At 51.3% G+C, this 13,110-nt stretch overlaps 1 protein-coding gene across 9 annotated transcripts in view; it reads right to left on the bottom strand.

Annotated features, from left to right (window-relative positions):
* Nucleotides 1-13,110, bottom strand: part of NFATC2 (nuclear factor of activated T cells 2) — a 158,261-nt gene that overhangs the window by 73,212 nt on the left and 71,939 nt on the right. For all 9 annotated transcript variants that reach the window (XM_027046638.2, XM_027046640.2, XM_027046635.2 and 6 more), the window contains exons 4-5: nt 3,778-3,980; nt 2,588-2,760 (exon numbers count right to left, since the gene is read on the bottom strand). In XM_027046638.2, the coding sequence (XP_026902439.1) occupies nt 2,588-2,760; nt 3,778-3,980 (376 nt within the window). The remainder of the gene's footprint in view (nt 1-2,587; nt 2,761-3,777; nt 3,981-13,110) is intronic.

Raw genomic sequence — 13,110 nt, 5'->3', positions numbered from 1 at the left:
TAATAGTAAGCCCATTAGTCAATAAATATTTATATTAACGATCAGGCACCAGTCTTGGAAAAGAGAACAGAGGTGGCAATAAAAAGGACGGAAGATTCTGGGTGAGAGAGCGTGTGGCCAGCTGGTTGTTCAGTCTGGCCCTGCAAGGAACGTAGGTGTTCTAGAAACCATAAGAAGGTATCTCACAGAACCAGAAAGCTGGAGACCCTCGCTCTACTGAGTAAAAAAGTGAGTGAATCACTTTAGCAAGAGAGTCTGTTTCCTTATCTGTCAAAAGGAGGTAGTTGAATCAGCCAAATGCAGAGAAAAAAAAAAGCCCATGTTCAAGGTTCAAATGACTTCATGACACCCTGAAGATCTTGCTGGTGGTTCAGCGCTGATCCTTCAGCTCTCAGATCAACATGACATGCGCTGACCCGAGGGACCCGGAGACGGAGAGGAACAGGGACTCTGGCGTGTGGTCCCTCCTGAGGCCGCCTGCTCCCCACCTTGCTACGAACCACAGCCCCGTCGTGTCGAGTGAGTCATTTGCCAGAAAAAGGAGACCTCATCTTCTCAAAATCCCCCAAATTACTGAGGAAGAGCCCGGGTTTCCTTCCCAAAACACCTCGAGATGTTCAGGACCATCACCGTAGTGGGGCAGCCACTGTGCCCAGCGCTCAGGGGACAGGGGTGGGGTCTGCTGGGTAGAGGAGGGGAACTCCCATGTTTCTGACATGGTTTTCAACACTTGTTTTCCCTTGCTGTGTGCTGTTGGGTCTTTCTCTTCTAACGTCAGAGCAGAGACTCAGCACCGTGTGCGGCCCGATCCACATCGTGACTCCCGCGGCTGGAGGAAATCCCAGGGCCCCTTCATCTTTTTTCCAAAGACCGACCAAGACCAAGTTCTGGCTTCTCCCCCCAAGAGGGCCCACAGTCTCTCCTCACTGGCTTTTAACCCCGAGGGCCAGGGGCGCCTGGGTGGCTCAGTCGGTTCACCGTCCGACTTCGGCTCAGGTCAGGATCTCACAGCTCGTGAGTTCAATCCCCACATCGGCTCTGTGTTGCCAGCTCAGAGCCTGGAGCCTGCTTCAGATTCTGGGTCCCCCTCTCTCTCTGCCCCTCCTCTGCGCGTGCTCTCTCTCTCTCTCTCTCTCTCTCAAAAATAAATAAACGTGAAAAAAAATTTTAATCAATAAATGAAATCCTGAGGGCCGGTCTTCCCCAACCCTTTCTGCCTAAGATATTCATGCTTTTCCTTTACTCATTAGTGTCTGATTAAGACTCCCTCTGATTAATCAAAGCCACATGAAGATTTTCTCTAATCCACACAGTATTTTGGATTTGTTGCTGCTTTTTAAAAATCAGGACATTGGGGGTGTATCTTAAAAAGCCAGGGGATCCGGCCACCTCCGAGTCTCCCTGCCCACATGGAAATGCCGGCTGGAGTTGTAGAAGGCAGGCCCATTCAGGTGGGGAATGTGCCTTCCTGGTCCCTGGTCCCCACCACTCTCTGCTGGCTGCATCTCCACTTATCCGTGTGACCTCCCCGGCCTCTCTAGGCAACTGAGTTTTGTGGCACACAGTTAGGGTAAAATGCCCAGTAAAAAGGAAACAGAATCCCGAAACATAATTGCATACGGAACATGATCGGAACACCATAAAAACTACTCTTCGAAGAACACAGAAATAACATAAACGGCTTTTGTTTCTGCAACAACGTTTACTGTTTTCTTCTCTGTGCTTGGACGAATGATTTCTAAACTCTCAAACACTGAGCCGACGAGAAGCTTGGCCAGCTCTAACTGCAAAAACCAATCATGCAACTTGCCTCAAGTACCCGTGAATGAGCCCAAAGCGCCTTCTTCTTTCAAAGCCCGATGAGAACTGAGCCGCGTTTCTGCTCAGAGCCCTTCCACACGGCAGATCTCGGCCACTGCACACGAGATTCTGAAGTTCCTCTGCATTTTGGTTTGGACACAGTGGGCAGATTCTCAGTGAATAGGCACGGATGGGCCGAGGGTGACAGCAGGGGCTGGGGGGGCGGGGCGGGGCACAGTCGTGCGTGCCAAAGCTCCTGTCCCAATCCCAGCCCTGCTGGCCCGGGGTGGCCAACCCCTCATCTCTCCCCCTCCTCTTCTGTAAAACGAGCATCAGCTGTGGCCTAGAACCTCCGTAATATTCAAGGAGCTACTGATTGCTGGGCGTTCAGCATCTTGACCAGCAGAGTCACCGCTCGGTCAGCGAGAACCACTGAGAGGCTAAGGGAAAGGAAAAGAGGACACTAGGTACAGTAAACTCACTCCAACTGCATCTACCTTTTTTACGACCAAAACATTTATACGTTTTCGAATCCTCTAAACAAAGCCGGAGGCTACTCGTTAGCTGTATTATTTTTTCATTTCCTGTGAGGCCACAAAACCTTCCACAAGCAAATGAGAGCTGAGAGAAGTCGTTCAATGTGCTCTGGGTCTGGGCCCTCTGGTCATCTCGGGCCCCCTGTCGACCCCTGCGGGTCCTGCGCATTCTTGCTGAGCACCTTGCCCGGGGCGGAAGGTCACGTTCAGTATACGCGGCGAAGGCCGACGCTGCCCAGCGCCCAACTTACAGCATTCGATGGGGTTGGATGCAGTCTGCAGGGAGATGATCCTCCCGCTGGCCTCTGGAATGTGCACCCGGAAAACCAGCCGCACCCGCGTGTTCTTCCTGCCGATGTCCGTCTCGCCTTTCCGCAGCTCGATGTCCGCGTTCCTCAGCTTCAGGATCCCCGCACAGTCAATGCTGCGAGGAGGTTGAGAACCCCACTTAGAACTGACCATCTCGGTGAACAGGCAAGATCACCCACAAAACCACCTAAGTCAGTTAACCAAAACGGTTCCACCGCCAGCCACAGACGGGGAGGTGGGCGGGGGCGGGGAGAGCGGATTGCAATCCGCCGATCAGGATTCCAGCCAGGAACGGACTGCCCAGATGGGGGTCAAACACTCACAAAGTCACTGGAGAAATTCCCCGGTGGAAAGTACCTCCCTAGGGAACTTTTTCATGCCAGTTTCTCTACTCTCAAAAGCGTCTGACAAACTCAAGTATGCAACTGGCAAAACTGATTGGAGACTCTTCGATAGGTAAGAGGGGTGGATCAGCGTTAAACATCTTTAATTTGACAAAGGTACTGTGGTCACCAAAGAACCTAGGCATTCTAGTCCTGAGGAAATTCACGCTCAACTATGTAAAGGTAAAGAGTCACCGTGTCTAACAGTTCAGGAAAAACCGAGGAGCAAAGGAAGTGATAAAGCAAATGTGGAAAATGTTCACAATCGGCAAAGCCGAGCGAACGGCAGACAGGGTCCTCTGTAAAATTCTCACCGTTTGGAAGTTAAGGTTATTTTCTAATAAAGAGATTTTTTTTTTTTTTAACTCCAGTGCACGGGTGCAACGTTTCCCAAATTTGAGCTACACGCCTATTCCTTTGTGAGTTTCAACCTATCTGCGTCTTTAAAAATTTTCTTTAGGCCAAATACATTCTGACACGTAAATCAACTTAGCCTCATCCCAAGTAACCTAATCCAAAGACGCATAGGTAGTCTTTCTCCCAGCACACAAGAAAAGTATTTAGACATAAAGCTTTCGAAATAGAAACTTTTCAAACAAATCTCTATGGAGCCATCGCAGAGTGGGAACCACCATCCACGACTCCTTCCACCAACTCAACTCCAGAGAGTCCCCGCTACCAAATCCCTGCCCCTGGGTCCCCCTCACTTCCCCATAAAGACCCACCACCCTCGGCCCCCAAGCCCTTACGTCGCCCTCATGTTGTTCTTTGGCTCCAGAGGGATCTCCAGGACTTTGGTGTTGCCTACGATCTTCTCGTAGCTGGTGGTGGTGACGGTTTTTCCCGTGATGCGGTGCACCTGGTAGAAGGCGTGGGGCTTAAGGATCCGCTCGTCAGCTGTCCCAATGAAGATCTGAAGCCCGAGGGGCTTGTTTTCCATGTAGCCATGGAGCTGTGGGGGAGAAAACAAAATCAAAATATTACACACCTCTAGCATGCAGGGTGCTGGTGGGTATAGTCCCTCAAAAATCTGAGAAGCTCCTGGGCAGCAGAAGGAGTGCAGGACTGCCCCATCACCTGGAGGAAAGGAGACCTAGGAGGAACCCTGGTGTCCCGCCAGAAGGGCTGCTCAAACAATGAATCACGGAGAACCTCTCCAAAATGGAGCCTTTGCGACCGTGAGAAGGTAGGAGATCAAAACTGTATTTATGGAGAAACAGCCGGAAACTGCCAGTGCTCAGCTGCCAGCAGCGTGGCGGGGAGAGTGTCACATGGTGGTGAGGACAAAAAAATAATCAGCAAAGATAAACCAGAGCTCTTGACACGGGTTGCTTGGGAAGATCAGAAGAAAAAACTTACGCTTTTTACATGAATATATTCTAATCAACAAGTTAGATTTTTTTTTTTTAATTAAAAAAAAATAAAGAGCAAGGCTAAAGTGCCATCATCTGAGTCAAAAGAAAATTAAAGACTGGAGGAAAATGTGTGCGACACAGAACGGGCAAAGGATTAGTACACAGAATACATAAAGAATGCCTACAAATGAATAAGTAAAGGACAAGAGTCCTGGCCATCCTGTTTAAAACTGAGTCTTACCCCCAGCGGGTAGGACTATCTCCTTCCTTCTTCTCTATCTGCTCTTCCTTCTTTTTATCCCATCTAACATCATTACATAGCTTCTCAATTCCTTTTGCTTAGGTCCTTCTCCTACAACTGGACTATCACCTCTCTGAGGGCAGGTGTGTCTGTTTATTTTACTTGCCACAACATCCCTGGCACCCAGAATAAGGCTTGGCACATGGCAGGTATTCCAGTACCCATTTGCTGAATGAATTGACAAAACTATCCAACAGAAAAATGAGCAAGAAATTTGAACAGGCAACTCACCGATAAACAAATGGTCATTAGCTTGGAAAAGATGTTCGATTTGACTTGTAAACGGGAAAATGCAAATTACCTTGGGATACCATTTTTTTGCCTATTAGAATGGCATGCATGTTGGTATTTGATACAATCACGTGTTTTACAGACGGCACACAGGCACTCTCTCACGCAGCTGACGGGAACATAACCTGGTATAACTATTTCAATTAAAAATTAAAACTACATATGCCCTGTGACCTGGTAATTCCATTTCTCACTACGCACCCTAGAAAAAAAATCGTGCGGTCAGGAGTCATGCACAAAAATGCCTACTAAAACAAATGAAATATAAAGAATTAATTACAGCAATAGGCTTCTGAGTAATATAAATTGTCCAGGCTAGGGGTGCCTGAGTGGCTCAGTTGGTTAAGCGTCCGACTTTGGCTCAGGTCACGATCTCATGGTTCACGGGTTCGAGCCCTGCGTCGGGCTCTGTGCTGTCAGATTGGGATCCTCTCTCCTTCTCTCGCTCTGTCCCTTCCCAGCTCACTCTCTCTCTTAACATAAATAAACTTAAAATAATTAAAAAAAAAAAACTAGGATCTCCAATCAACTGCCAAAAAACAAAGTCTCCAAGGCAATGGAGGGCGACATATGGTCCAGAATTGCGGTGTCCAACACAATAAATACAAAAATTAAATAAAATGGAAAATTCAGTTTCTCAGTCATGCTGGCCCCATTTCCAGTGCTCGGTGGCCACAGATAGCTAGTGGCCACGGCGATGGACGGCACAGATACAGAACACGTCCGTCGTCAAGAAAAGTTCTACTGGACGGCACGGTTCCGGAAAGACGGGAGTCCTCTCGTGTCCTTCTAAAAACCATACAGAGACAGGCTGGGAGTGGAGCAGAGCCAGGTGACATCTTTTTTCATAAGCTGCCAGGCCGACACCCAGAGCATTTCCGTGTGTCATACACACCCAAGAGTTGCCCAAGGGCAAAGACGGAAATCCAAGTCAGAACCTCTCGTCTTTCTCCCCCATGCCAACTGCAGAACAGGGTCCTGTTCTGCACAAATCAAAGGAAGGAGGTCCGAGTTGAGAAGAGATTTGTTTTTGTTGGTGTTGCTTTACATTTGGACCCAAGATAAACAGATTTCCTCACCTCCTCTCCTGGATTGATCAGGAGGCGGTAAACACAGCATCCCGCTGGGTGGAGAAGGAAAAGTAGGTAGGACAGAGAGTGAGCCCCGATGGTCTCAGTCCCTTCCTCCTCCCCAGGACAGAACAGAAATTGCAGCAGCCTGGGTGTATTCATGGTAAACAGCCCTGAAGATAAAACCTGTCCCACCCCTGGGGGCACCTGGCTGGCTCCGTCGGTTCAGCGTCCAACTCTTGGTTTCGGCTCAAGTCACCATCTCACGGGTTCGTGAGTTCCAGCCCCGCGTAGGGCTCTGCACTGGCAGTGTGCAACCTGCTTGGGATTCTCTCTCTCATCCTCTCTCTGCCCCTCTTGTGCATGTGCGTGCTCTCTCTCTCTCTCTTTCACAATAAATAAAAGTAAATATACTTAAAAAAAATTGTGTCACATCCCTACAATTCTACCTGAATCCAGCCAGTTCAACCTCTCCCGTTTCGGGCACACCAGTCCCAGCATCCAGGCGTCTCCCCGGGGCGATAACGACTTCCCCTAACTGGTCTCTTGCTGGCCTTTCCCAAAATAGCCCAAGAGCCTTTTTAAAAAAAAAAAAAAAAAAAAAAAAAGTGCAAATCAGACACAGACACCCCCCCGCTTACAACCCTCCAAAGACTTCCTGTGGCCTTAGAATGTCACTTCTCCGTCCACCCCACTGAGTCCTGCCAAAACCAACCACCTTCTGCTCCTGCAGCACACCCAGCTCTCTCCAACCTCAGGGCTCTTGCACAGCCCTCCTCTGCCTAGAACGCCCTCCTGCTGGTACAGTTCATCTTCAGAGCTCTTCAGATCCTTCCCGAACCACATTATGCACTTACACCCAAGGCTGAAGCCAGGTCTGGGGGCCTTACAAGACCCACTTGTTAAATTTTTAGGAATTTTAAGAGTCCGTGGGTGCCACTTTGGTCACTTGAAGCCCCCCACAGGAGGGATACCGATACCCCCAAAACTGGCCAATGCTACAAATCGAGGCTCTTTTTTCTTTTTCCCCCCAGAGAACGGGATGTTCAAGGCTCACTACCACACCACTGGCACAATGACTTCATTACCACCCGAGGTTTTCTTGTTTTGTTAGTTGTTTGCTTAGTATCTCTCTCCCCCACCGAAACACGAGGTCCATGCATCTTGGTAGCAGGAACTTTGTTTACCGTGTTCAGCGTGATCGTGAACATACTGGATTCGTAGTCACCATCAACGACGACGCGTCAGCTCAGTCATACTTCCCACAAGCCCAGCACCGAGTTCGATGATTTACGTGCGTCACAGCTCTGTGTAGGCCGGACCCACCGAGGCTTGTGCAAGACCAGCGATCTGTCCCAGTTAACACAGCTAGCATAGGACGGAGTTAGGATGTGGATTCCGGGCTCTCAGGCCACCCCCTTAACCGACACATGCTCCGTGTCCCTGCCACCTGGGTCTACAGCTGCTCTGGGGTCTAGGACTACAGGGCAGAAATGCACGTCAGGAAACACAAGTAAGGGCTCAACTGTGACATCAAGGGTGTTGGGGGAGCAAGAGGGGGATGGAAGGAGAGAAAGAAGGGCATCAGAAAATTCAGCACAAACAATGTTTCTCCTTTGTGGAGGAAGAAACCCACTCCTTCAAGAAGGACGTCTCTGCATTCCAGAGCTCCCCCTGGTTGGGTCGCACCAGCTACTGCGGTGCAAACAGATGGGCGCCCACCTCACTGAGAGGCCCCCTCTCCCAGGTGACACCGGAGAGGGCTCTGGACTCGGGAGAAAGAAGAAAGGATTTCACCCTGGGTCGGTCACAGCTGAATTTCAATCCTGCCTCGGTTTCTGAAAAGCTGTGTGACTTTGGAGCACTGGCTCCGCCCCTCTGAGTTTCAAATGCTCCCGTAAAACAGGGACACCACCTCCCACTCCCCAGGGCTCTTTCAAAGACAAAGTAAGATGACTTCTGTAGGGTGCCCGTGAACCGAGAATCTTCCTGGTCACCGGAGGAGGATGACTCAGAACACAAAGGTAGTACTACAGAGCTGAATGGAAAGGTAAAGGTTGTCTGCGAAAGCCCGGTAAAGTGGAAAACAACCCGAAACATGCTTGTGGGTGGTAAACCTGGGCATTAATTCCAGTCTTCTCTGCGGGCTAACAGCCCCTCTGACGTGCGAGCTGGAAGGAGGCAGGGCCCAGGGAAGAAAGCTCGCCACCTCGCATGAAATGAGAAGAACGCTTCCCCTCCACCCTCGGACCTCCACCCTCCCCTCCCCGAGAAGGACCAGCAGGTGCCCAGGGCCCCGCGTGCTCATTCGGGACAGTCCTGCCAGCAATCTGGAGGTTTGGTAAGAAGGGCGCGTAGCCACTTACTTGCTTCTCCAAAAAACTGAGCGATTTGGGTCTCGCCAAGAGCGCTTCGTGTCTTGGGATGGCATGATCGGCCCCTAAGGCCCCCTGCACCCTGTGGTCCCCATTTTAGGGAGACTTCGGTCACGAGGCCTCTTTCCAGGCTTCTCCAAAGGTAAGGTCTTCCCAGGGGCCCGGGCAAGCAGAAATCACCTTCCGGCCTTAGCAGACACCTGCTGCAACCTAGAAGCTCAAGGTCAGCCGGTCTCCAAAGCACAAGAGGCTCCGTTTCCTGCAGCCGAGGGGAGAGCGAAAGTTCTGCTTCTTGTCACTTCCCAGGAGGCTGACAGGGTTCCAGGAAGAAGGGACGTCTCTAGGGCACATCGTGAGGTTTGAGACGCGGGTAGGGAGTGGCATAGCTGGTGGAATCTGCACAGCAGGAAAGCAGGGTTCCTCCTTTTTTGGACGAGAAAGCTGAGGCTCGGCGGGATTGAGGGACCTCCTCAAAACCCTACAGCCCCAAAGCCACCGGGTGGAACCCCAGGGATGTGGCCTTATCGGCTTCCTCTGTGTCATACCTGCCTCTTAACTCAGGAAAAGGCCAAGTCTCCCGGAACCCAGAGGAGGCATTTCAAGACAGGCAGGGGCACCCCCCCCCCAGCTCAGCAAAAAGGACCCAGAGGGGAACATCGGTGTCCACTCCTCAGAGGTGCACATGTTCACAGGGAGGGCTCATCAGACCCTGCCTCCCACCCACCCCACCCCCTGCCAAATTCAAGTTCTTCCCGCTCCCAACAGCAGTTTAACTGCCCCGGTGCACAGATAAAAGGACACCGATCTTTGTTGATATTAACCTTACAACAAGACAAAGGAAAAGTGAATGACAGCTCAATCATGGTCGGAGAAACAGACCATACGAAAACTGCGTAAGTTACAAAGGAAATACTCCCTCAAAATAAGCAAGCCTTTTAATGTATTCCTTCCAGACGTTTCCTCTAGGCCCACATATCTGGGGTTCTATCTTACGTGCTATTTCCACTTAACAATACAGGGTGACCATGTCCCCTTGTCACTCGTCACTGAATCTTGTCTAATGAGGCGATCTCAAAGGGCCGCATGGTATCCAGGGCTCAGACTAGCAGGACCGGGTCAGGTGCCTGGGCACAGGGTCACGTGATTTAAGGAAGGCCTGGTTCTGAGGACTGTCTAAATTCGAGGCAGGCGCCCGGGAGAGAGTGCGGCCTTAAACTCTGCCCCCACCCCCGCCCCACCTGCCTCGCCCTGGCGTTTCCGTCCTATTCCAGGCCACAGCTTTGACCTCCACCCCCCCCCCCCGCCCCCCAGCTGGGCAGTGAGCTCACTCTAACTCTCCCCTGCTATGAGCGCTGCAGCGAGCGCTCGGAGAGGACATTTCCTTGAAAACGATTTTTCTATCGACTCCGCTCAGAGCTTTTTAAACACTCTCAGATGGACAACTGCCACCGCGTCCAAAACGTGGGACTGATTTTCAACATGGCAACCGGCCAAAGAAACTGTTTTGAATTTTACCAAAATCAAACTTTAACAATGTTAAGTAGCTTCTTTTGTTGTTGAATTTGGAATATTAGGAAATTGGTACCGTCCTCAAAGACTTCACTCTGAAAGAACAGAAAAGCGCCTAAGGGTGTTTTCTTGCGACTCCCCCACAGGCATGTGGGGAGAAGATCTTTACAAATGTGCACGCATCCCAAATTCCGCCTTTATTTTGGGATGCGAAGAGTGTGGAACTTGCCTGCCCCCCAACCCCCTCCCCCAGACACAGACCCCCCCCCCAGACCTACACACACACACACACACACACACACACACACCAGGCAAACCAGACCATGGTTTTGCTCTCGCCTCAGGCAACCCAACAAGCACTCCGTACCCATCTAGGGAGCACACATTAACTTCGCTAGAAATGCTAATTCCCGGGTTTCTAATCCTGACCCTAAATCCTAATCCCTCTCTCTCATACAGGCTCCACCTCAAAGTCCTGTCAATTCCATTGCCTAAAGTGCACTCTCTCCCTCCATCGCCTCCTCCCTCGTCCCAACGCCCACCTTCCCCTCCAGTCCCCACCCACCATCGTCCACCCTGCAGCCAGGATGACCTTTTAGACACTTCAGTTGGCCATCAGTCTCTCCTGCTCCCACTGGCCGCGATGCCGCGCGTGGCCCGGCCCCTCCCCGCCGTGCGCCCCGGCCCCTTACAGGATCTTCCCTGCGTCTGATCGTCGGGAACGATCTCCCCCCACCCCCACCTCTGTCCTAGTTAACTCCTGGTCACACTGCAGAGTGTGGCTCCAATCTTAACTCCCACGGAAGTCTTTCCTTGCTCCCCAGGTGGGGCAGGGCCCCTCAGCAACCACCTCCTTCACTGTGTTTACCACCAGTACCAGATAGAATTCGTTGCCCCATCCATCACTGCTGGTCTCCCCGCTCCCGTCCCTGTAAAGTTCCATGAACTATGCAGCTGCCCTTTTACAGACGAGGAAGCTAAACTCAGAGACGTGAGCAGCCCCCTCCCCGGCACGCGGGCAGCAGAGCAGGGATTCGGATCCGGGTCTGGCCTCCTTCATCTGCTCTACGTGCCCTGACACCACAGACAGAACAAGGGCGCCGCCCAGGTGGTGACCCTGCTTGAAATACATAAACCTAAGAACAGAGCCCGCAGAAATGCGGTGCCGACAAATCCGTGGCAGACGATTTTGTGGTTATCTTCCAAAATTAAAGATGTAATTCTACTGCTAGTGAGTGGGCTGGCCGGAGGATACCCTGGCAGATGTGCAGAAAAAAACAAAGGACAGGGTTATTCAACGCAGCACTCTTTAAAATAGCAAAAGACTGGGCCCAATCAAAAGAGGGCTGGTTAGCTTGGTAGTAATATGTTACGCAGTATAAGGCTGTTACGGTGAAGAATGAGTATCCTAGGAACTGGCATGACAATGACTATGAAGGGCATCCATTGGCATTGTACAGTGCACAACCTGGGCAACTCTAAGGAAGCGCTTCATACCCAGATATAAAATCATCTCCAAAATGTACCATCAATAGTCAGAACGAATATATCTATTTCTGTTATGAAAGTGTGAGGGTGGGGACTCTGTGTGTGTGTGTGTGTGTGTGTGTGTGTGTGTATCCAAAATAAAATTTAAAATAAAAATAGAATCAGACGCTATTTTTTAAAATGTCCACTGGATTTTGATCATTCCCAGGGAGAAGTTCTATTGTCCCAGGGGCCCGTGGTTGTAGCTCCCCTGAACCTATTACAATGATTACGACTCAACAGAAAAATTATTTTCTGAATGTATAATGTAAAAAAAATAAGGCCAGGGCACCTGGCTGGCTCAGTCAGTTGGGGCATCTGACTTTGCCCCAGGTCATGATCTCGCGGTCCAGGAGTTCGAGCCCCGCGTCGGGCTCTGTGCTGACAGCTTGGAGCCTGGAACCTGCTTCGGATTCTGTGTCTCCCTCTCTCTCTTCCCCTGCTCTGCTCACCCTCTGTCTCTCTCTCAAAAACGAATAAACGTTAAAAAAAATTTTTTTAAATAAGGCCAAAACATTCTTTCAAAGAAAGAAGACACCCCCCCCCCCCCCGCTTTTCTCTTTGTGAATCTTGACCTTTCTTTTAAAGGCCACAAGGAAGAAACCCTGAAGCCATCAAGGCATAGAGGCACGCCCCATCCCGTCCTGCATGCCAAGTAAAGACCCAGGACCCACCCACGGGAACCTCGGGGGTAGGAGTCCAAGGTGGGACCCTTCAGCGAAGGAAGAGGAAGGCCCAAGCACCAGCAGGTTCCCTTGGGGTTCGGGGTATGGGGCCTACAAACCAAGAGAGAAGCAAACCACACGCCACATCCAGGCGAGTAACAAGTCTTGGTGACTCAACGCTCAAAATCCACCCGAAATCTAACTGCTTCTCACCAGCCCTATCACCACCGCTCCCGGGTCTCAGCTTCTACGGTCTCCTGCCTGGACTGGTGCAGTAGCCTCCTTCCTGCTTCCATCCATCCCCGCCCTCCCTCCCCTCCCCCTCCCCCTCCCCCCGTGTCATCTCCACACACCAGCCAGAACAGAGATCCTGTTCCCCGGCTCAACACCACCCGCACCCCCCTTTCCCCGGCTCCCCACCGACAGCCAACGTCTTACTCAGATCAACAAGCCGATGTCTCTCCCGGGACTCAGAAGATCCTGGATGATCTGGTCCCGTCTTCACCATCCCCAGCCCACCCTCCTTATTCCCTCCGCTCCAGCCACACTGGCCTTGCTGTGTTCCAACGAGCCCTCCTGCCTCAGGGTCACAACACTTATTGTGGCCTTTGTCTGGCAGGTTCTTCCCCCAGACCCACAGGGCCCGCACCTCACTTCGTTCAAGCCTCTCCTCGTCCCCACGGCCCACCCCAGTACGGTGCCCCACACCCTCCGCACTCTTCGTTCGCCCAGACCGCTTTACGTTACGTCAGCCACTTACCGCTAACTGACCTCGCACGGTGTATTTATTTGCTTTTTTCTGCCTCCTCCAACTACATCATCAGCAACCTGTCTGTCTTGTTCACTGAGCCACCTATAGCGCCTACGATGATGCCATGCTGTTGCTCAACGGGTAAGCGACACTAGAAGGGAGGAGAGCCCCACAGGAGGGGGTTGAGTGGCTACAACTTCTCCAGACCATCCCCATCCCCCTGACCAAGAGATGCTCT

The sequence above is a fragment of the Acinonyx jubatus genome, chromosome A3, assembly GCF_027475565.1.
Source record: "Acinonyx jubatus isolate Ajub_Pintada_27869175 chromosome A3, VMU_Ajub_asm_v1.0, whole genome shotgun sequence".
NCBI classification, from domain to species: domain Eukaryota; kingdom Metazoa; phylum Chordata; class Mammalia; order Carnivora; family Felidae; genus Acinonyx; species Acinonyx jubatus.
This window is presented reverse-complemented; position numbering and strand designations above follow the sequence as displayed.